Raw genomic sequence first — 24,145 nt, forward strand, 5'->3', positions numbered from 1 at the left:
ACAATGTTAGCATTATTTATGAACAACACCCTCTACGACTACTACGCGTAGTATCTCCGACATGTCATGCGTTACCAAACACGACTAAGTATCGGAGAACAATCTTAAAAAAAATTTGTCCGAGAGAAAATAGGTTAAAAATTACGATTATTACATTTAGATATTCATATGTAGGTGTCTTATCTTTAGATTTTTACTCAAAAAACTAATTTGTGATGGCATACACTTGCAGAACAGCAAGATGATTTGATAATGCTGCACATGCACTGAACGCTACAAGCATTGAAATTGATGCAAACCTAGTCGAACAGGTCGCAAAAAGATGGCAGTGTAAACATTACATCTGCGATGGTGGCGCCAACCACGAGCTCGCGCGTACCTACCTACATGTTACCCTCTTAGGCTCAGCTGCACCAATTTCCAATGATCAGTTGCCCATTTTCGAGAGAACATTAAAGTATTTCTATGTAGCCTTACCTTTAGATTTTTACTTGGAAAACTAATTTGCTAAGATTAATAACCAAATTTGTGTTTAAATCAGTGAACATTTTTTTGCTTTTGAAGAATTGGGCATACACTTGCAGAACAACAAGACAATTTGAATATTATGCGCATGCACTGAATGCTCCATGCATTGAAACTAAGCCAAACAAATTCCAACGGGCCGTAAAAGATGACGATGTAAATAGTACATCCGCGATGGTGGCGATGCACGCGGATTCACGTGTACCTATATGAGAGGAAGGAAAGGGTGGTGGATTGGAGTGGAATGGATGGGAGTAGGTGCGTGCCTTTTGACTTGGCTGCCTCCTTTATAAGGGGGGGAAAAACACTGGTATAGTTTAACTCTTGAAGTAAAAAGGACAAGGCAAGTTGGATTTGATATATAAGAGGAGAGGTAATAAGAATTTATTAATTGTATGTAGTGAGGAAAATAGTGTAATCAGGGAGACAAGGATGACCCTTCATCCACAAGTAACTAAAAAGAGAGGGAGGAAAGAGTGGTGGATGGGAGTGGAATGAGTGGGAATTGATGCATGCCTTTTGACTTGGCTCCCATCCTTTATAAGGCAGAAAAAGCCTTTGATATATAGATAGATGTGGTGAGGATATCAGTAATTGGTGCAAGTAATGTAGTCTTTTTCCACTGAGTCCATATTTTATTCAGGAGAGCCATCTGACAAGTATATACTTGTATTGACAGTTTGATTAAACAGCTCTGCCAATGGGATTTGAACCCAAGGCCATGTAACAATATACTAACACAGGCATAGAGCACTACTAAATGTATCACAGAGGTATATTAAAAAATATGGACTTGTGGAAATGGACTACAATACTTGCACCATGGAAAGCTGATGTTAGGGCCAAGTGGCCTTCCACATACCTGCTCTAGGCGTCCATTGGTTTGATATAACGAGTTTATTGCCTTGAGTTTCACTTATTGGATACCCACAGCCATATAACAACTGGCAGTAGTCCTCTCTGGGTAGAAACTTGAGACTAATGTCTGCCTTGTATTATGGGAGCTGTTTGTGTCACTGGCTTGATGTAGTAGGACAGGAGCAGTTACTGGTTGTCATTTGTCTTTTCCCAAAAAGGGGGAGGAAATATAATGTAAACTGAATGAGATCTTGTCCTAGTCCATAGAAAGAGGCTATATCTCCAAATAAAATTGAGGATATTGATGGGCTTTTGAAGATGGGTGGCAGGAAATTGACACACAGACAGGTGTTATCTTTGCATAATTTAAATGGGAAGGAGTTAGAGACCTCTGGGATAATATTTTATTTTACCATATGCATGTGTTTGTATTGACCAATTAAATTTTTTCTTATTTTTCCTCAGACGGTGGAGTTGCCGGTGGATGGTTCCCGTTCGTCGTCCGGTTCTGTGACGACTGGCAGCAGCAGTAGCCGGCACACACCCACCTCCTCCCCTCTGCCCACTCCTGACCAGCCTCTGCCACCCCTCTACCACAACCACCACCACCACCACCATCACCACCACCACCACCACTATCCGCTTCAGCCAAGCTTGGGAGGGAATACCACAAGCACAACCACCTCCTCCTCCCCACCCTCCTCAGTCACAGCAACTCCTGCACCCACCCAGCCTTACACTCACCCCCATTTGCACCGCATCACTTTCCTCCCCAGGCCGCGACCCCCTCTCCAGCCCGGTTCAACGGGTGCACCCCAACAGCTGCACAACAACAATCCTCCTGATAAGCCTCCAGACCCTCTGGCCAAGCCCCTAGAAGAAGACATTGAGGATCCAGGAGACTCTTACTCCTATATAGGGTTTGACAAGAGCCACCCAGATCTGGATCACTGTTACCCGGTCATGGAAGGCATTCGTATTGGGGAAAAGCGTGACAGCATTACCTCCCTCAAGAAGCAGCAGCAGCAGCAGCTGGAACTGCTTGGTGTAACAGGCGAGTCACAACCAATGCAGCAAGGCAAGAAGTATGGACGGAAAGATGGAAAGCGACCCAAGCCGTCTAAGGCACGGTGTCGACACTGCCAAGAGATGTTCACAGACAGTGCCAATGCACGAGGTTCATGCGAATATGCACCCGACTGTGTGCGCACTGCAGTGGATACTTTGACATGTATTACATGCGCACAATGTATGTTGTACCACTGCATGGCTGATGCAGAAGGGGACTTTGCCCCCCACCCATGTGAATGCGTGGGACCAGGGGGTGCAGGGACTGATGAGGCATGTGGACGGCGCTGGCTGGGGCTGACTCTTTTGTCTCTGCTGGTGCCCTGTCTGTGGTGCTACCTGCCACTGCGTGCTTGTCACCGCTGCGCAGTGGGTTGTGGACTGTGTGGGGGTAGACACCAAGCATCGTGACTTTTGTCACCATCATCTCTATGGCACCATGACAGCCGTCGGAGCGCCGGCTTTCATCAGGGCTGCCATGGCACAGTGACTGTGTCATGTTGTGGTTGGTTGCATGTATCACAACAACAACCTACCTAGGCAGCAAATCAACACACCATCTGGGATTCTGTGTCCCAATTAACAAACGAACGAAACATTGATTCCCACATAAGAGTTTGTTTGTGCTTTGCCGCTCCAAAGCCAAATGGGAATATTTGGTGGTCAGGACTGAAACGAATATGTGTGTAAGTTTTGCAGTAGTTGGTAAAGCCAGTACTGCAATGTGTGTACTGTTGCAGTATGCAGGTTAGTATGCAGGTGTGAGGGAAGGAGGAGGTTCATGTTCTATGTACCTGAAGGCCAGCAGGACTTTGGCCTCAGAGAGCGTGTGCACAACGTTGGAACACTGGAGCATCCCAATGTGTGCAACGTTGGTGCACACGCAGCAGCAGCCGTACATGGCCAGTTCTCAAGCGTTGCATTTGGAAACCCTTGTTCACCACTGTCTGGTGCAGGCAACTCCCAGGTGTGTCTTGGTCTTCTTAACAATAATATTCACTAAAGGGATCCCAATTTTTCGAGGGCTCAGGAGAAATTGTGACGCTCTTTGGAATTGCTGTGACTTTTGTATGCTATTAATTATTATTGTGATAGATGTTCTATATATTATTAGCTTTAGGTGGCCAGGACAGCCCTGGGATTTGTTCTGTGTACAACAACGTCAAGCATCACTGTGTCCCTGCGTTTGCCTTACAGTTGAACCATTTTGTGTTGAGTTACCTTGAGTTTACCGGAGTAGGAGTGTTTCCTCCTCTACTTGCAACTTGTTCTCTCTTTTATGTTCAAGGGTTTCCTTTAGGTGCTAAGGCACAAATCTGTATTTTGTTCAGTTCATGTGAGTCAAGGTTTGTGTTGTATGGAACAAGTCAAAAGGATAATTTTTACACAAGTTTGTATGTAAATATGTAAGGCAGTTGCAACGTGAAACAAGATGTAATTGAGGTGAAGTTTGCTTCTACAGCGGTAATGATGCGTACAACTACGTTCAACGTTTTCACCTTCAAAATTCCAATGCCGGACACTTATATCAACATATGCTGGGGAATTGTACTGAGTTTCCCTAACATTTATTGTGGATAATTACAATTATCACTATTAATTAATGACAGTGTTTATGTTCAACAAAAAGGACAACTTCTTGTCTGATAATGTGTGTCAAGATATGGTGGCCAAACATGCCCCAATCCACATGTTAGTACCAGGCTGGTTTCATACTGGACCACTGTTGGCCCGGTCCACAACCGGCCTACGCTTGTCCTCTTGTTCAAACAAGATGGCACCTTCAGGCCTGAGTGGACAGTTGCAGGTGAAGCTCGGGATGTTAGTAATCCTCCTCATCCAGATAAATATAATCCTTTGACAAATTACACTAAGGAGGAGCTGTCATCCCTGTTTACCAGGAGCTGTTGTCCCCATAGAGGCCCTGGGTGCCTGGACAGCCACCCTAGTCAACAACAACTTGCAAACTATGTCAACAGTCTATCGTTTGTTTTCTTTGCAACAATTTTAAGCAGAAAGTCCTAAGATTTTAGTTTTATTTTTCCTTTTTTGCAAATGAAAATCTGTCAGAATTTAGTAACAAAAGTAAGGAGTAAAGAGTATATAAACTTTTGTGCAATGAAATTGTGGATGTATCTCTGGCCTTCTCCCCCTTAAGGGGGCACTGAAGTCAAAACACACACACCCATACCTAAAGCCCCACTCACTCATGGCACTGAACTGTTAAAAGAAAATTCTCAAGGTGTGTATATACAATAAAGCATTCACAAAACCACTTTATTTCAAATAGATACAAAATTATGTACATTGAAAAATGCAGCATAACAAACAACTATACAAATATATGCATCAAGGGCCCATTTCCCCTTATAAGAGGCTGGCGCAATCAAAGCACACATAAATGAATGCCTTTCATATGTCCTTGATCCCAATACACAGTACGTTCTATAATACAAAATTCTTGTATAATTCAAGACCAGTTTTCATTTAAATTAGTATGGAGTAGACATTCCTAATTACCGAATTAGGTTTTGTCTATTGCAATAGGTAAACCTATATTTGAATGATAGTTTTAACAAAGAATCTACTTTTAAAAGGATTAAGCGATTTACCAAGTTTATGGAATGACATTTTTTTAATCAGCCTACAACAACATGCAAAGTATGCTATACATTGGACTTTTTTTTTGGGGGGGGGGATTACAGTTCTCTTTCTTCCGTTTCTTGTTGGTATTTTTCTTTACATTTCAGTAACTGCTTGTACTGACTGACATTGTGCAATATTTGGTCCTGTATGGTAGCACAATCTGCACTTAAGTGCAATGCTTTCTTGAAGCAATTTTGGGACTGGCGCAGACTTTGTGGTGGTAATGCTGTGAACCAACGAATAGGATCATGGTTTACTGTTTTTTTACTAGGAGACGTATTTTTGTTTTGATCTTCCTTTTCCAACTCGTCTTTGATTTCCTGTTCTTTATTTTCATTTGTTTTTGTGTTTTTCTCCCCTCGCCTTCTTACAACTCTGTTACAGTCATCCTCACATGATTTTGCTGTCTCTTCTTCATCTGCTGTAACAACAGGGTTCTGCATCATGAGCTCAAACTTGCGGGTAAGAATCTTAAGATCATCTTGATGTTCATCACTTGTGTAGGATCTTACTAAAGCTTTCACGGTGAAGTCTTCCCCTGGTAGCTGCAAAGTGGACACAGAAGTATTCCCCATAATGTAACGACTCTTGCCAAGTAGGAAAAAGCCTTCACTTGTTACATCCTTTAGTTGTTTTTTGGTCTGCAAGAAGAATATGAAATGATTTAGGTGTATCAAAATCCTATAAATGTTATTCTTCATTCATAAGGTATCAATGGGGATATTGCAGTATTATTTATGTTGCTATATCAACCCAGATACTGATCATATAAGTAACATGAACGAGAATATTCCTCCTAGACCCTGTTTTGGTTTGGCTACAATAGTGAAATTCTTATCTCTCCCTCCTAACCACCAGCACCAACACTACAGGAGCATGGGAAAATGAAGAAATAAACTTAGGAATAGTAAAGTATTTTCTCAAGGAAGAGAGCTGTTCTGAGTGAAGATCGGCCCCTGATGTAAGTGCCATGTGGGTCAGGTCTTTTGGGTGCAAGTCCCTAAAATATTGAGTGCATATCAACTATGCAGTCAATACCTTAATAAATTTTTTAGTGGATTTCATTTGTTTGTGATTATAGGTGTGCACTTTTATTTTTTAGCCATCCCATTTATAAAAGGGTAATAAGGGTGGCTGCATCAAAGTACACACCCTTGTTAAAAACAAAACCCAATCATGCACCTTTCCTATCTCAGTGCTTTGGGGATAAAAGGTTTCCCTGTCTCCTGCCATTTTGCTTAAATCAAAAGCAATGCAACAAGGCACAGCTCTTCTACAGCAGGGCCAACAGCCTGAGAAAATTTACTCGCTGCTTCATATAGCAACACCTTCCTTACCTACATATACCAAGGCTTTTTCCCCCTTACAAGGGAGGTAGCCAAAAAGAAAAAGGCATAAAATCATTTCCACCCATTCCATCCCTAAATACACTCCACTTCCCTCCACCCTCCCTCCCATCTTAGCACCTCCTGGATGACGGGTCATCCCTGCACCTTGTCCACTGCCCTGAGTCAGAGGCAGTGTCACAAGTCACAGCACATCCACAGCAAGGCCGCTTCATTAAATTGGCGACCCCCCCCTCTCCGTACCCCCATGCATGGGGAGAAATCCCTTCGGGCTGCATCAAATTTTGCTCATACATACTACCTCACCCCCATCCCCCCACCCATTCCACCTATTGCATCACATCATCATCCATATACAACCATTCTCCATTCACCACTGTCTTCTGTCCTCTCCCGTCCTTCCTCAACAGACATTCCCCTCATGTTCACTCCCTCCACATCTGCCTTCCATACCTCTTTCACTAGTCTTTCTTCACTCATTCTTTCCATGTGTCAAAACCATCCTTATACTCTTTCATCAACCTTATCCCCCAACTCCCTTTCCACCCCTGTTCTCCTCATCACCTCCTCATTTCTCACTCTATTTAGCCTAGTAACCCCCATCATACTTCTCAGACACCTCATCTCAAACACATTCAAACTTCTCTCTTCCTCTCTTATGTTCCATGTTTCTGCTCCATATAGTGCTGTTGGCACAATCACTCCTTCATACAGTCTCCCCTTAGCATCCATTCCCAAATGTCTATTCCTCAATATACTTTTTAATCCACCAAGGCATTTACTCGCTTCTCTCAATCTACATTCTACCTCCACCTCCACTCCACCTTTTCCTGACACATTTGCACCCAAGTATCTAAAACTATCCACTTCCTCCAGTCGCTCTCCTTTAATGCTCACTTCCAGTCTGCTGCCACTTTCACCCCTTGTACATCTCATCACCTTACTTTTACCCACATTTATCTTCAGCTTTCTTCTTTCACACACTCTCCCAAACTCTGTCACCAACTTTCTCAATCCCTCTTCTGATCCTGCCACAAGTGTAGTGTCATCCGCAAACAACAGCTGGCTCACCTCCCATTTTTCTCCATTTTCTTTAACCATCTCCAATCCCTGACATACCTACATACATATAACAACCCAGGTGCCTTACTTCCTCTCATCATCTTAACAATTGCCCTCACTTCATTTTTCCTTGTTTCTCCATTTTCCTCACTCACCACTATCATTTTCTTAGCACTACCCACTGCAACCACCTTTCCCTCCATATCCTCCTTCACATTTAGCAACTCCCTAAAATACTCTCCCCATCTTCCTCTTCTTGCCGTCTATTCCATCATTATATCTCCATCTGCACCTTTTATCTTTTCTTCTCTACTTGATTCGCCCCCTCTTCCTCTCTTAATTTCTTTCCAAAACATCTTTTTATTATTTTCAAAACTTTCAGTCATACCCTTACCCCATTTCACATCTGCTTTCCTCTTTTATCTTATGCTTTACTTCTCTTTTCTTCATACCGCTCACATGATTCTCTCATCTTATTCTGTAACCAATCTGTGAATGGTTGCTTCTTCTCTTCTACAACCTTCTTGGCTTCATCATCCCACTACTCACTACCTTTCCTTCTATTTCCTCCTGTCCTCCTTGTTCCACACACTATCTTGGCACACCTTGTGACTCCCTCCTTGAACCATTCCCATTCCTCCTCCACTCCTAGTTCTACTCTATCCTTCACTCCCACTCCTCTCAGCTTCTTGTACTTCTTTTCCTTTTCTTGCTCATTGAAACAATTTACTTTAAGCACCTCCCTACTTTCTGTCCTTTTCCTCTTTCTCCATTTATCCTCCATTCTCAACTTGCCTTCCACCAAAAAATTATCTAATATTACCCCACTCTCTCCCCTTAGAACATGTCCTTAACTCCTCTTACTATTTTCCTGGTTACCACTTTATAGTCCATTAATGCCCTATCTACCACCCTTCCATCCACTACTTAAAATAAATCATGAAGCAGGTGAAAATATTGTCCTTTCTGGCCATATCAACCCTTCACAATCTTCTGTTCACTTTTATTTTTTGATCAACAGACATACCATGTCCATCCAAAGCCCTCTTCACCACATTCATACATCCATCTCATTCTCAATCTTTCTCTCAAGCTCATTCCATCCACTTCTGCTACTCTTTCCCTCATATATTCTTTCCATATGCTCAAATCACCTCAGCACTCTGTTCTATCCTATCTAACAGATGTCTTCCCACCACTTTTCTCTGCCTCACCTCCACATTTCTTGTAACACTTGTCTTGTTTCTCAAACACATCTCAAAAACATTCATCTCTTCTCCACCTCCCTTCCATTCCAAGTCTGTTCCATACAGCATCATGGTTAAATCAGTCATTCATATAACTTTTTATTTTTTTCATCTCCAAATTATTTGCTGCCAAAAGTGTTACACAGATGACACTATTCTGCTAACAGAGCCACAGAAGAGCTTCACGAGGTGGTGAATGTATTTAGTAAGGTTAGCTGGAGGACAAGGCTGAGTGGACACAGCAGATAAAGACATCTGGGAACTAACACATTAGTATTTATAAGGAGGAAGAAATAAATCACACAAAAAGGAAGAGAAGGAAGGTAGGTGGTCTGTGGGCAGTATAAAGAAATTAAAAACTGTCTGGAAGCAATATAAATAATACATGAGGCATTAATTGGAACTGATTTATGTATGAGAACAAGATTGGCTAATGAATGCATGAAAGAAGTCATATGATGGGCACTGGAAACAAGCTTGAAAATGGAATTACAAAGCATGACAAGTCAAGGCAAGATAAGATTTATAATGGGATGGGTACTGATGAGATTGGGTAACAACGTGGGGTGGTATATATACCATAGTCATTTTACAAGTATGGATGGTAGTAGATATTATCTGTGGATGCACAAATCGGTGGTGCTGGTAATGAGAACAAGATGGTGACCAATGAAAAGGTTTATGGAACCAAAAGAACATGTTGGTCATGCTAAGTGAAAATGTGTGCAAGTGATAGTTGATGACCTGTTCCATGAATAGGGAACATTGGGAATGACCTGATAATGAGGTTGGGAAATTATGAGGTGCAATCTTCACATAGTTTATGCATAAAGGAGTGAAACAGGTGAGGATCGGCTCCTATTTCTAGCTCCCTCAGTTTGTGGGAACAATTGATCAAAGGGTGGGAGTAAGGTAGAACTTGTAAGCTCAATATCATGAAATAATTTAAGCAATTGTAAATGTAGGTTTACCTTGATGAGCTGATCCATTAAGGACAACTGCCTCACTGAAATGGTGTTCAGTGAGTCACACACTTCTTCATAACTCAATTTTTCCATTGCTGGAGTCAGGTAGCCCTTTAAAAATATATGAAAGATAAATATTCAATAACTTACTCAGTACTGAAATTTTGTTTATCAAGTACAAAATAATGTTATAGATAGGAAAAAATCTAATGCACATAGAGGAAATTGTGTTTTTCAAAAACTACTGTCATCTGCCTCTTTCAGAATATGAAAAGACAAATAAAAATATCTGGAAAAAAGTGAGGAAATATTAACGTCCAATATCAATAAGGTGACAGGTGAAGCAGCTGGAAAAATAAACATACAGTTGAACCTTGGGTAACAAATGCACAATCTAACAAATCAGTTAATGGACAAGTTTAGTGAAATTTTTTTCTCTGTTAATGAATGATACTTCAGGGTACAAACATACCTATATGCCTGTACAGACAATCCCACTGGCTCAGTAGTGCTTTGGCATGTTAGCTGTAACCATTACAGCTTGCAAATGTTTGGGTTTGAGAACAGTTACTGAATGAATTAAGTTCATTATCAGAGGTTCCATTGTACTAGCAGAATTAGAAGATATCAGTCTTAGTGTTCTTCCAAATAGATTATTAAAATATATCTATAACAGTGACAAGTGGTTAACCAACTTTAGAGCAGGAAGACAATGCAGGGTAACCAAAATCAGCTGTATCTCGGGTACAAATAGACTACAATAGAGGCCCTCACAGTGTAATACTATTCAACCAACTCCTGAACAAGAACTAAATACCAATGTCTACTTGAACAAACTGGAACAATGGCTTAGATATAACAGAATGTAAGATTCACCCCATAATCAATAGTAACATTGCTCAATCTAGACCACCACAAATAAAAAAAAGCACCCCATTGTAATATGAAATTGTCAAACCCTTCCGTTGAAAAGGAACCCAAAAATGCTCGACATTCAGCCCATATGTCAAGGACCTGACAACAAAAAATCAACAAGAAAACAAATCTATTGAAAACCATCACTAGCACTGACTTTGGAAAAAAAGAAAATAATAATAATAATAATAACCATGTATAAACAGGTCATAAGAACTCCCCTAAGATATGCCTACACAGCATGGTTCCTAACAATCAGCAAATCAAATAAAAACAATTTACAAACACTGCAGAATGGACAACTGAGAGTAATTACAGGATACATCAAAATTACCTGTATAGGACACCTACATACAGGAACCAAAATCCCCCAATAGAACATCACATGAAAATGAGAGGAACACAATTCTATGCCAGAACCCTTAATAACACAATCCCTTCACACTACATTTCACAAGCGTTACCAACAGAATGCAGTGAAAAAACTATACCAGCAGCATACTCCTAAAATATTTACCACAACCTACCAACCAAACCATCCACACACAAGCACATTCACACCCAAATAACTAAACAAGTCTGCCAAACTCATTACTCAAAATTCAAGCCCCAGATACAAGTCTTACAGAGAAAACACTCCTACACCAGACATGAACCACACTAGCAAGTCTGTGCTCAGGACATCATCTGTCATTAATACCATACCAACACAGAATAGGCCTGGCCCCAGATTCAAACTGCTCCAGATGCAACCACCATACAGAAGACTCAGAATACCCCATACTACAATACCCCACACTTATAATCTCCGGACAACAACACAATATATCTTCTCTAAGTGACTTAACCACGGGTATTGGCGCGATGCTTTTTTTTCATCTGTAGCACTAAAACAAGTGCAATACTAACATATATGTAGAACCTACCAGCCCCTAATAATTTTGTGGGTAGTCCTTTCCTTTTCAGACAGCTCTCAAGGCGTCGAGGAACAGATTCAGCCAGTCTTTGGAGCAATGAGGGTTCTAAGTTGTCCCAAATGTCCTTAATCTCCTTCACAAGCTTTTCCACAGTTGCTGTGTTACGTCCTCGTAGTCTTCGTTTTATCAGTGCCCACACATTTTCAGTTAGATTGAAATCTGGACTATTACCAGGCCAATCGTTTATGTAATCCACTCCTACAAATTCAAGCTATTCTTTGACTAGTTTTGCTGTGTGTGCAGGGGCACCATCCTGCATGAACACCTCACTCTTACAGGCATCAAAGCAATTCTCAAGATGGTCACACAACAGTTCCAAATATGATTCCTTGTTCACTGTTGTGTTTTTAGGTAATATAACTAGCTTGCCCACACCATAGTACCCAAACACACCCCATACCATGACACTATCAGGGTACCCGGACGGAGCCTAACCTTACCTCCTCGGTTCCCAGTAACATTAAATGTAGCCTCATCAGTCCACAAAACCTTCTTCCACTTTTCATTGTCCCAATTCAGATATTTCTTACAAAATTTCACACGATTGTGTTTCTGTTTCTCCGTCAGAAGAGGTTTGCGTCATGGTGCCCAATGATCATAAGACAAATCGTCCTTGAGGCGGCGTTGTATTGTCCTAACAGACACATCTTGCAAGAGTTTTGGATTTTTTCTTTCAATTCTTTAGCTGTTATCCTTGGTTCAGCTTCCATCTGTCTTTGGATAACCTTCAGAGTCCTTTTTGATGTCTTTTTAGCTGGTCCAGTCCTCTTGACTTGGAGTGGGGGATAATCACCTCCCGCTGTCTTGCATTTCTTTGTCCATCTCTGGACACTGCACAACGATACTCTGGTCTGAATTGATATATCCTTGTTAGACTTTCCTGCCTTATAAAGTGAGCTTATTGCTGCAATTTTCTCCCTTGTGAGCTCTGGGCCTCGTGGCATTATTACAAAAATCCCACAAAAAACACATTACGTCAGAGCAGAAAAAAACAATTGATGCGGTCATGACTAATCACAAAAAGCAACTGAGTTATTCAATAGGCAACTGAGATCTTTATTGTCTGCACGTGGGACTTAAGCTCCGTCTACTCTACCATGTGCTTTCGCACCAATACCAGTGTCGGTTTTCTTAGGTGTATAATGGGGGTCCTTAATAATTTGTCACGGGTATTGGCACACATTTTTCGCGCCAATACCCATGGTGTTGACTGTATATAAAGGATTACAAAGGCGGGGCATGCCGACAGGAGACCTTTTGGTCCATATCTAGGTCGGATCCGAAAAAAATCATAATAATAAAAAAATATATATAATAATGTATGCAACAAACAAAATACATAAATAAATGCACAGGTGTAGTTGAATAACAAACAAACAGGTAAGCAGTAAATAATAACAAATTGACACATAACTAATAACAAATGAAAATCAAACAGACAAATGATAACAAAATAAAAATAAATAATATAAAACAAATTAAAATCATTACAGCACCTTGCTCAGGTGTTTGTCTAAATGAGTCTTAAAGCTTCGAACTGAACTACATTGCACTACCTGTCCAGGAAGTTTATTTCATTCATATATATATGAGGAAAATCTACATCATTAACATATATATTCCACTAGTGATATAAACAATTCCAGGATATATTTCACAGCTTAAAAGCCTACACAAAACCTCAGATCTCACCTGAATACACACATACATATACCAAGGGCTTTTTCCCCCTTACAAGGGAGATAGTCAAAGTCAAAGGCATAAATTCACTCCCATCCACTTCATCCCTATATATACTCCTCTCCCATTCACCACCCTTTTCTTCACTCCTCCTGGATGATGGGTCATCCCTGCATCTTGCCCAGTGCCCTGGGTCAGAAGGAATGCCGCAAGACACAGCACATCCACAGCAAGGCCACTCTATTTAATCAGTGACCTCCCCCCTCTCCATCCCCTCATGCAGAAAAAGAGAAGACAGAAATCCCTTTGGGCTACATCACAATACCATTCATGTATACTCCCTCCCCCATCCCTTCCATGTATCACAGCATCATCCATACACAACTATTCTCCACTCACCCCTATCTTCTGTCTTCTCCCCTCCTTCCTCAATAGACATCCCCCTCTTTCCCAATGCCCCTTTTACTCCATCCATCCATCTCATCCTTGGTTGCCCCCTCATGTTCACTCCCTCCACCTCTGCCTTTGACACCTCTTTTACTAGTCTTTCTTCACTCATTCTTTCCATGTGCCCAAACCTTCCCATACAGCTACCATACAATATAACTACCCTTCCACACCTCAAACCAAATAGGAAACACAATCCATAACTACACACTCTGCTCAGTAATGAATGATCTCCTGTAGTAAGAACAATAAACAATGGAAAGTGTGGAATATTGGTTATGTTTAATCTTAGCAGCATTTGACACTGTCAGTCATATCTTTCTAGAGGATCTGAATTCGATAGGTAAATGCAAAAATGCATTAAAATAGCTGGAAGTTATGAATAAATAACTATCAATATAAGAAGAAAAAAATTATATACACATACATACATACATATACCAAGGCTTTTTCCCCCTTACAAGGGAGGTAGCCAAAAAGGAACAGGCATAAAATAATTCCCACCCATTCCATCCCTGAATACACTCCACACCCCTCACCCTCCCTCTTATTTTAGCACCTCCTGGATGATGGGTTATCCCTGCACCTTGTCCACTGCCCTGGGTCAGAAGCAGTGTCGCAAGACACAGCACATCCATAGCAAGGCTGCTTCATTAAATCGGCGACCCCCCCTCTCTGTCCCCCAATGCATAAAAGGAGAAGACGGGCTGCGTCAAATTTTGCTCACACATCCGCAAACAACAGCTGGCTCACCTCCCACTTTTCTCCATTTTCTTTAATTCTCTCCAATCCCTGACCCACTACCCTTGCATTTACCTCTCGCACTACCCCATCCTTGTATAAGTTGAACAGCCAGGGCGACATAACGCATCCTTGACGAAGTCCCACCTTTACCTCGAACCACTCACTCTCTCCATTTCTAATCCTGACACAAGCTCTACTACTCTCATAAAAACTCTTGACAGCTCCTAGAAGCTTTCCTCCTATCCCATATATCTGCATAACCTCCCACAGTGCCTTTCTGTCTACCCTATCGTAAGCCTTTTCCAGATCCATAAAAGCCCAAAAAACATCATTCCCCTTTCCTATAGCTTTCTCACATATTTGTCTTACCACAAAGATCTGATCTACACAACCTCTACCCGTCCTAAATCCACACTGTTCCTCACCAATTACTCCCTCTGTTCCTCTCCTAATCCTCTCAATCAAGATCCTCCCATAAGCCTTCCCAACTACACTTAACAAGCTAATCCCTCTGAAACTACTACATTCACACTTGTCCCCCTTTCCCTTGTAAAGTGGAACTATACAGGCACTCCTCCAGTCCTACGGCACTCTACCCTCTCTCCAGCAAACATTAAATAACCTCACCAGCCAGTCCACCATCACTGTACCTCCTTTTTTTAGACATTCTGCATGGCATCCATCCAGACCAGGTGCCTTACCTGCTTTCATCATCTTAACTGCCTTCACTTCATCCTTCCTTATTTCTCCTCCATTTTCCTCACTCATCACGGTCATTTTCTTAGCATTTCCCACTGCAACTATCTTTCCCTCCCTATCCTCCTTCACATTTAGCAACTCCCTAAAATATTCTGCCCATCTTCCCCTTACTGCCTTCTCTTCCATTATCATCTCTCCATCTGCACCTTTTACCTTTTCTTCTCTACTTGATTCGCCTCCTCTTCCTCTCTTATTTCTTTCCAAAACATCTTTTTATTACTTTCAAAATTTTCTGTCATACTCTTACCCCATTTCACATCTGCTCTCCTCTTTGCCTCCTTTACCTTTTGCTTTACTTCTCTTTTCTTTTCTTTGTACCTCTCATATGACTCCCTCGTCCTATTTTGTAACCAATCTGTGAAAGCTCGCTTCTTCTCTTCTACAACTTTCTTTGTTTCCTCATCCCACCATTCACTACCCTTCCTTCTATTTCCTCCTGTCCTTCTTGTTCCACACACCATCCTTGCACACTTTGTGACTCCCTCCTTGAACCATCCCCATTCTTCCTCCACACCTAGCTCTACTCTATCCTTCACTCCCTCCCACTTCTCCTTCAGCTTCTTCTTGTACTCCTTCTCCTTTTCCTTTTCATTTAAAGAGTTCACTCAAAGCACCTCCCTACCTTTTGTCCCTTTCCTCTTTCTCCATCTATCCTCCACTCTCAACTTACCTTCCACCAAAAAATGATCTGATATTCCCCCACCCTCTCCCCTTAGCACATGTACATCCTTAACTCTTCCTATCATAGTCCTATTTACCACTACATAATCCATCAACGCTCTACCTACCACCCTTCCATCCACCACCCTCTCCCATGTGTACTTATGCTTGACTTTCTTCCGAAACACTGTATTTGCTATCATCAACTCTCTTTCTAGACACATTTCCACCATCAACTCTCCACTATGATTCTTTCCTAGAACTCCACATTTCCCAACCACTCCATCGATTGGACCATTTCCTACCCTAGCATTAAGGTCTCCCAGTACTATTACATTGACATTTCTCCCTAAATCCTCTATGCACTCATTTAAATCTATCCAAAAGGCCTCCCTTTCTTCTACACTCTTCTCACTGCCAGGCCCATATGCACTTACAAAGACCCACATCTCCTTTCCCAGTTTCACCTTCATCCACATTATCCTTGAGGAAACCTCCTTCCACTCCACTACACGTTTACCTATCTCTTCACTTACTAAAATAGCCACCCCTTCCCTCCCTCGCCCTCTCTTCCCTCCTGATAACCTCCCACTTACACTCCCAAACTTACACTCACCCTTCCCTTTCAACTTAATTTCACTCAAAGCCAACACATCCATCTTTCTTCTCACAAACATACTACCTATCTCTTCCCTTTTACTCTCATCTGTACTACATCCATGCACATTAAAAGACCCAAACCTTAGGGTGCTGGTCGGAAAACTCCCAGACCCTCTTATGCCATTACTTTTTTGTTTAGGAATGTCCCATGTGGGGCTACAAGGAGAAGGATGCCTAGTCCCACTCCCCGTCCCTTTTTCACGCCTCTTACAATCCAAGTGGAAATACTTGGTGGCAGTATTCTTTTCCCCCACCACAGGGAATTCCCCCACAGCAAAAAATGAATACTCAGAGAAATGGTACAGGACAGCAGCAGGGGGTTGGGGGACAGCTGATACATATGCTGATACATAAGCCAACAGGCTCCTTCTTCCTCATAAAGGGGGAGACAAAATAAATAAATAAAATACACAAATAAAAAAGTACAACAAATAAGTATAATAACCTGGGACCTTCAGGTAACCAACAATGGCCTCTGGATGGGTATACAAGTCACCTTGGGAAGATGTACCATGTTATTGTCTTGGGAGTGCCAGAATGAGGCACTGCACTTAGATACAAGGATGCATAATTGAATAAGGAACCTTGATGTCAGAAAATCACACAGCCCAGATGGAATAGCAAATTGGATATTAAAAGAATGTAAATAAGAACTAGTAAACAAAATATACAACATAATATGTTGCTCACTCAAAGAAGGAAAAATATCACAAGACTGGAAAAATGCTGATATTGTACCAATCTATAAAGGAGGAATAAGGAAGACCCAACAAATTACAGACCAGTTTCCCTTACAAGCACAGTAGCAAAAATCTGCGAAAAAAATTTATAAAAGATAGATGGATAAAACATCTGGAGGAGAATAATATACTAAATCTGAGACAATTTGGATTCAGACAAGGAAGATCGTGCACCATAAATTTTATCTGCTTTTACTCGAGGCTACTAGATATAATACAAGAAAGGGACAGATGGGTTGATTGTGCTTTCCTAGATCTACAAAAAAAAATTGATAAAGTGTCTCACAAAAAACTATTAATAAAGATGGAAACCATAGGAGGGATACAAGGTAACCTACTGAAGTGGATGGAGGACTTTTTGTATGAAAGAAAAATGAGGGTAGTGTTCCGAGACAAGACTTCTATTTGGGAAGAGGTAATTAGTGGAGTTCCGCAAGGATCAGTGCTGGCCCCAATAATGTTTGCCATTTATGTGAATGACATGGATGAAGGAGTGGAATGTTATATGAGCTTCTTTGCAGATGATGTAAAACTCCTGAAGAGAGTAAGTATTGAAACAGACTGCAAATCATTACAGAGATATAAACAGGGTTTGGGTAGGGAGTCAGAAGTGGGATGTGAAATTCAACACAGAAAAATGTAGCATAATGGAGTTTGGAAAAAAAAAAAAAAAAAAAAAAAAATCTGGAAGATATAAAATTGGTGAAAAAGAAGTTAAGAAAGAAGGATCTGAAAAAGACCTGGGATTACCACAAAAGATATGTCCCCTGACAAACATATAAACAAGGGTGTTGGCAAAACCTACAACTTACTGAGAGCAATAAAAGTGGCTTTTACCTACTTGGATGAAGAAATGGTAAGGAAATAGTAGTCACAATGATAAGGCCTAAATTGGAGTATGCAGCAACACTGTGGTCACCCAATACAAAAAAGAATATAAAGAAGATTGAGAGAATCCAGAGAGCAGCTACAAGGATGGCCCCAGAACTCTCAAAATATTCATATGAAGAAAGACTGATAAAATTGGAGTTGCCGACTCTGGAACAGAGGAGAGAAAGAGGTGACTTGTTGACCATCTATAGAATTATGAAGGGCATGGAAGTTCTTGACAGAGAAGACTTGCTAAATTGGGATAGGAGAAACACAAGAGGACATGGAAAGAAGCTTAAAAAGGACAATTATAGAAGGGACCTGAAAAAGAACAGCTTTCCCCACAGAGTGGTAGATGTATGGAACACATTGGATGAAAAAACAGTGTGTGCAAAAACAATACAAGAATTTAAGAGCAAACTGGATATGGAGAGATACAAAGATGGGACACCACGAGCTTAGCTCCCCTTTCCTGTAAGATACAACTAGGTAAATAAAATTGAACAATTATCATCTAAGAAATATTGCATTTATACTAAAAATAACTACATGAAGACAGCAAAGATTTTTATCAATATTGACAATATCTACACTTGACAACTATAACAATATTATTTTTCAATTGCAAACAAAATACAAAACAATTGGAAAATTCTTATCTGAGAAAAATCATACTGAATGTTGTGAGGACATGTTTTGGTATTTATAAAGTTTCAGTTAGTTATCAGTCTCTCTTTTTTAATAGTTTGTTTCTGATTTTTTCTGAAGAATCTATTTTCAATGAGAAATCATCAGAAATAAAAAATAATGGCATTACTAATCTTTAAGATTAATAAAATTATGTCACTGGTCATTAATCTTTCATGGTAATGTTTCACCTTTTCTTTTTTCCCCGTAGGAGATCTATTTATTACATATTACATTCAACAGACCTATATAGCAGGGGATTATTCCTCCAGACAGCCTATGGAATGACCCTAATAAGGGAGGCAGCCAAGTCAAAGGCACACTCCCACTCCCACCCATTTTACTCCCATCCACCACCCTGGTTTCCCTCTCATTTTAGCTCCTTATGGGTAAAAGGTCAACCTTCTCCCCTCCCCACTGCCCAGATCAAGGCATTCAAAAGATAACAATGACAACTGTTGCCTCAAGTTCCACTAAGTGTAAACCCTACAGCCCCACAGTGGCTGGCAATGGTTCTTGGGAAGAAACTTTGGACTGTTGTCTGTGTTGTATTGGTGTGGGACTATTTCTATGTCAGTGGCTGAAAGTAGTTGAAAGAGGGGAGCAGTCACCATCTGTCAGCCCTGTGTATGTAAAAAGGTGTAAGAAACACAGTTGAAGTTGACATTTAGGTCCAATCCAGAGATAAAATGTCTGCACCTCCTTTTTGAAGTGATATGGTTGATGGGATTTGAAAATGGGTAACTCTGCTGTCCATCTTGCAGGAACACGCGTAGATATCTATCATTGGCCCCACATTCAATAAAAAAAATCACTGGATTGTAATAATTTTTAAAGATATATAACTGATACATCACAAGTGCACCAGTTTTGTTGTACACATAACCACTCCCATCCTTCACATAGATTAAGAGACCACAATGGTTGACATCAGAGGTGCAATAGATCAGTGTCCCATATATATGCTTATAGCATCTAATCAGTATGATTGAGCTGATTACGCTGATTTCAGACTTCATTCACAACCACAGCCATTCCAACATATCAAAAAACACTTCACATGCAGCACTTCTCCCCATACATATGACCTCACCATGCAGGATTAAACCACTGTGGTGAGGTACAGAGGTTGCACGTCCCTCAGGGGGCCTCAGTGGAGATTCATTCATCTCAGCTACATCAATAATGACAGAATTAACTTCAACATTCAAACACATGACCAAGGCATCAAGTGACAAGGAAAAAGCTGACATACTCTCAGAGCAATTCTCAAAGGTTTTCATACATGAATCAGAGGAAGATCCACCTAGGGCAGCTATAAGGGAGGCAACGACACTGGATAGTATGGTAATCACTGTAGACAAAATAAGGAATGCCCTGCAAAAGCTCAAGAGGAACAAATCACCCGGATCCGATGGGATACATCCAAGGGTAATTAAGGAAATGATGGAGGACTTACTGGAACCACTGAGAATTATATATAACAGCTCATTGCAGGACAGAGTGGTACCCAAGGACTGGCGTATTGCCCATGTCATGGCCATCTACAAGAAAGGCAACAAATGTGATTCAGGAAACTACAGACCTGTCAGCCTAACAAGTGTCCTATGCAAGGTTATGGAGTCACTGTTGCGGGAGGAGGTAATTAGGTATATGAAGGAGAATAAGTTATTTAGTGAGAAACAATTTGGCTTCATTTCTGGGAGATCAACTACAATACAGTTTATAAAGGTACTGGATGACTGGACTGAGGCAATGGATGAAGGGTTGGCTGTGGATGTGGTGTATTTGGATTTTATGAAAGCCTTCGACCGAGTACCACATAAACGTCTGATGGAAAAAATATCAAGCTACAGGATAGAAGGTAAAATATTAAGATGGATTCAGAACTTTCTAACAGGGAGAAAACAGAGGGTGTTGATAAATGGAGAGGCTTCTAGATGGAAGGAAGTAACAAGCGGAGTCCCGCAGGGCTCTGTTCTTGGCCCCATGCTCTTTGTAATATTCATAAATGACCTGCCAGAAGCAGCAGTGAATGGAAGTAAAGTGTATCCACATGCAGATGACACTAAGATATACAGGACAATACAAAGCAATGAAGACTGTGATAGGTTACAGTGGGACCTGGATGAACTCAAAGAATGGACAGAGAGGTGGCTCCTAAGTTTTCATCCAGAGAAGAGCAAGTGTATGAGGATAGGGAGGACCACAATGGAAGAGAAGGGTTATAGTTTGTACAGCAACATCAGTAAGACAGGAAATGAAAAAGACATAGGGGTGATCATAGATGACAAACTAAATTTCTCCAGCCACTTGGCAGAAAAAATCAATAAAGCCAATATGTTAGTAGGGCTGATCAGAAGGACCTTTCAACATTTAGAACCAAACATTCTCAAGCCTCTGTACACAGCTCTTGTAAGGCCACACTTGGAGTATGCCAACCCGGTGTGGTGTCCCCATCTGTTGAGGGATTTGGAGGCTGTGGAGAATGTACAGCGGAGAGCAACTAAATTATTGCCATCCCTCAATGAGTTATCGTACGAAGAGAGACTGAGGAAGTTGAACTTGCCCACCTTGGCATACAGGAGATCCCAGGGGGACCAAATTGAGACATACAAAATCGTCACTGGTTTATATGACAGAAACTGCACTGAGGGTCTTTGAATTTAGAGAGGGGTCCAGTACAAGGGGAAATAGTCGGAAAATATTTAAGCCAAGAGCAAGGTTGGACCTGAGAAAGTATTCCTTTAATAACAGAGTCATTAACAATTGGAATGAGCTGCCAGAATGGGTGGTAAATGCAGACACAGTCAAAAGTTTTGAGGCAAGGCTAGACAAATTCTGGGAGGGACAAGAGCAAATATATAATTATAGAGCACACATTAACACTGCACGCGACCAGCACCAACATCATACTAGAAATCAGGCTGCCACACTGGAGTCACAGGCCACATAAGGCCTCTTCCAATAAAACATCAACTGTAATCAACAAGGGGTTATTTATAGGCTTTAAAACCACAAAGGACAACAAAAAATCGCATACAGTCTCAGTTGTGTTGCATTAATTTTGTAAAACTAAAAATCAATCCTTATCATCATTTATCTATGATGATTCATCATTGAGAAAATCTCTACAAAAAAATAAATCTCCTGAAGAGCAAAATACAAGAATGGAGAACCTGATTACCATCTGAATTCTTATATTTATAAACATTCCAACTGGGAGGGAAAATTATGGCCAAAAAATAAATAAATAAAAATAAGAGGGTAATCCAAGAGCATAAATTAAATGCTAATGTAACACTCGCTATATCGGGTCTCACTAATTGCCGAACAAACCGAACAAAACCGAGAAAAGCCGAACAAAACAACAAAACCCAAACAATGATGGGTTTTACTCAAATGCACACTTCTATATACATATGGTTGCATTATTTGAACTATTTTCGTTAAAATGTGTGATTTCCATGTAATATGAACAAAGAGAACTTACGTTTTTATCCTCTGCAATTTTACCGACCCCAGCTACGATTCGTCCAGCCCGCCGTCTATGATCACTGGTGGTATGGATCAAACTACACTCTTTTAAGTTTCTTACTGTTGTGTTATTAGTGTAATAGACTGCATATAGTTGAATTATTTAAACTCTTTTCTTTAAAATGTGTGATTTTCATGTAATTTAACACAACAGTAAGAAACTTAAAAGAGTGTAGTTTGATCCATACCACCAGTGATCATAGACGGCGGGCTGGACGAATCGTAGCTGTGTTCGGTAATTTTGCAGAGGATAAAAACGTAACTTCTCTTTGATCATATTACATGGAAATCATACATTTTTAAGAAAATAGTTCAAATAATGCAACCATATATATATAGAAGTATGCATTTTAGCAAAACCCGTCCTTGTTTGGATTTTGTTGTTTTGTTCGGCTTTTCTCGGTTTTGTTCGGCAATTAGTGAGACCGCGCTATATCTATACTTTAGTTTATAGTGTTGAATGCCTAGAACAATGAAAATTAAACACTGAATCACTCCCTGTTGCTATAATTAAAAAGACGAGAAAAATGGAAGATGTACAAAGAGCAAAGAACAATGTTGATCATTCTGATCCCAAATATTTAATATACCACCACTTCTATGTATGTACATTGTATCCACCTCTTCGGTGCAAAAGTGCCCACACGAAGGAAAGAAGTGTTGATTATAATCAACACTTCTTTCCTTCTTGTACTTTGTCACCAATAATTATTGGTGACAAAGTACAAGACAACTACAAAGCACAAATAAGATATGTATTACATACTATCATGAAAGAGGAGATGGTTTATTGGAGCTGGAATCACAGGGTTGAAAGAACTTTCAGATTGTCGTCTGTCAGTGTTTGTGTAATGTTTACTACCAGAAGGGAAACTCACCTAGTCAGCTGACTGGTTTTTTTTTCCTGAAAATAATGTCATCAACCTTATTTCCCAATGAAAAAAAATATTATTTCTACATTAAAAATGCATAAACAAATGCATATGTTTTTCAAGGAGACTTACTGAATATAATTTCTGGTGGTTGGATAGATTATAAATATACGCCGAATATACAAAACAATAGTTACATTGACAACAGACGATGTAGTGGAATTACATTGTATGATAATATACATACAAATCACTGCATTGCATTGTAAGGTAATATACATACAAATGAACAAACCTTCGATAATATTACGTTTTCTTCTATTAAGAACTACAGAAAACTTGATAATTTTAACGTATAACTCAAGTAAGTTGTATAAGCTGTTTTTCTATCGCTTGTGGAATTACTGTACAACAACAGCGGCAACAACCAGATAAAAATGTACAAAGGCATCTTGAAGGTAGTTCGTCTGGTGACAATTTTATTTTGCGAAATAAAGATATCATTTCCCCTTATGAGGTAGGTAGCAAACAAATAAAATAAATAAATAAAAACCATTCCCACCCATTCCATCCCTATCACACTCCACCCCCGTCTACCCTCTCCCCTCTCTCTTATATGGCACCCTGCATCTTGTCTACTGCCCTGGATTAGAAGCAGTGTCGCAAGACACACCACATCCACAGCAAGGCCGCTTCATTAAGTCGGCGACGCCCCTCTCCGTACCCTCATGCAGAAAAGGAGAAGACGAGGAGAAATCCCTTCATGCTGCGTCAATTTTTTCTCACACATACTACCTCACCCCATCCCCCACCCATTCCACCTCATGGATCACAATATTATCCATATACAACCATTCTCCATTCACTCCTGTTTTCTGTC

At 40.5% G+C, this 24,145-nt stretch overlaps 2 protein-coding genes across 7 annotated transcripts in view; one reads left to right on the plus strand and one right to left on the minus strand.

Moving 5' to 3' along the window:
* Spred (Sprouty-related protein with EVH-1 domain) overlaps positions 1 to 4,476 on the plus strand; it is a 117,921-nt gene extending 113,445 nt beyond the window's left edge. For all 5 annotated transcript variants that reach the window (XM_076174207.1, XM_076174205.1, XM_076174208.1 and 2 more), the window contains one exon: positions 1,849 to 4,476. In XM_076174207.1, coding sequence (XP_076030322.1) covers positions 1,849 to 2,862 — 1,014 coding nt within the window. In that variant the 3' untranslated portion in view covers positions 2,863 to 4,476. The remainder of the gene's footprint in view (positions 1 to 1,848) is intronic.
* A 236-nt stretch (positions 4,477 to 4,712) lies between these two features.
* LOC143018642 (vacuolar ATPase assembly protein VMA22) lies at positions 4,713 to 23,278 on the minus strand. 2 transcript variants are annotated; one of them, XM_076174210.1, is made up of 3 exons: positions 23,160 to 23,278; positions 9,724 to 9,828; positions 4,713 to 5,738 (listed from the first exon to the last, which is right to left on the minus strand). In XM_076174210.1, the coding sequence occupies exons 1-3, from the start codon at positions 23,163 to 23,165 to the stop codon at positions 5,151 to 5,153; spliced, it is 699 nt and encodes a 232-aa protein (XP_076030325.1). In that variant the 5' UTR covers positions 23,166 to 23,278; the 3' UTR covers positions 4,713 to 5,150. The 2 variants fall into 2 exon arrangements, with proteins under 2 accessions (XP_076030325.1, XP_076030326.1); XM_076174211.1 differs by lacking the exon at positions 23,160 to 23,278 and adding an exon at positions 10,190 to 10,277.
* Between the last annotated feature and the right edge of the window lie 867 nt (positions 23,279 to 24,145).

Source organism: Oratosquilla oratoria, chromosome 35 (genome assembly GCF_046742065.1).
Source record: "Oratosquilla oratoria isolate Oo_2021 chromosome 35, ASM4674206v1, whole genome shotgun sequence".
Taxonomy (NCBI): Eukaryota; Metazoa; Arthropoda; class Malacostraca; order Stomatopoda; family Squillidae; genus Oratosquilla; species Oratosquilla oratoria.

Coding starts and splice junctions, on each gene's coding strand:
- LOC143018642 (XM_076174210.1), bottom strand. Junction 5,739..9,723: donor TAATGGATCAGCTCATCAAG/GTAAACCTACAT, acceptor TTCTTCTTGCAG/ACCAAAAAACAACTAAAGGA.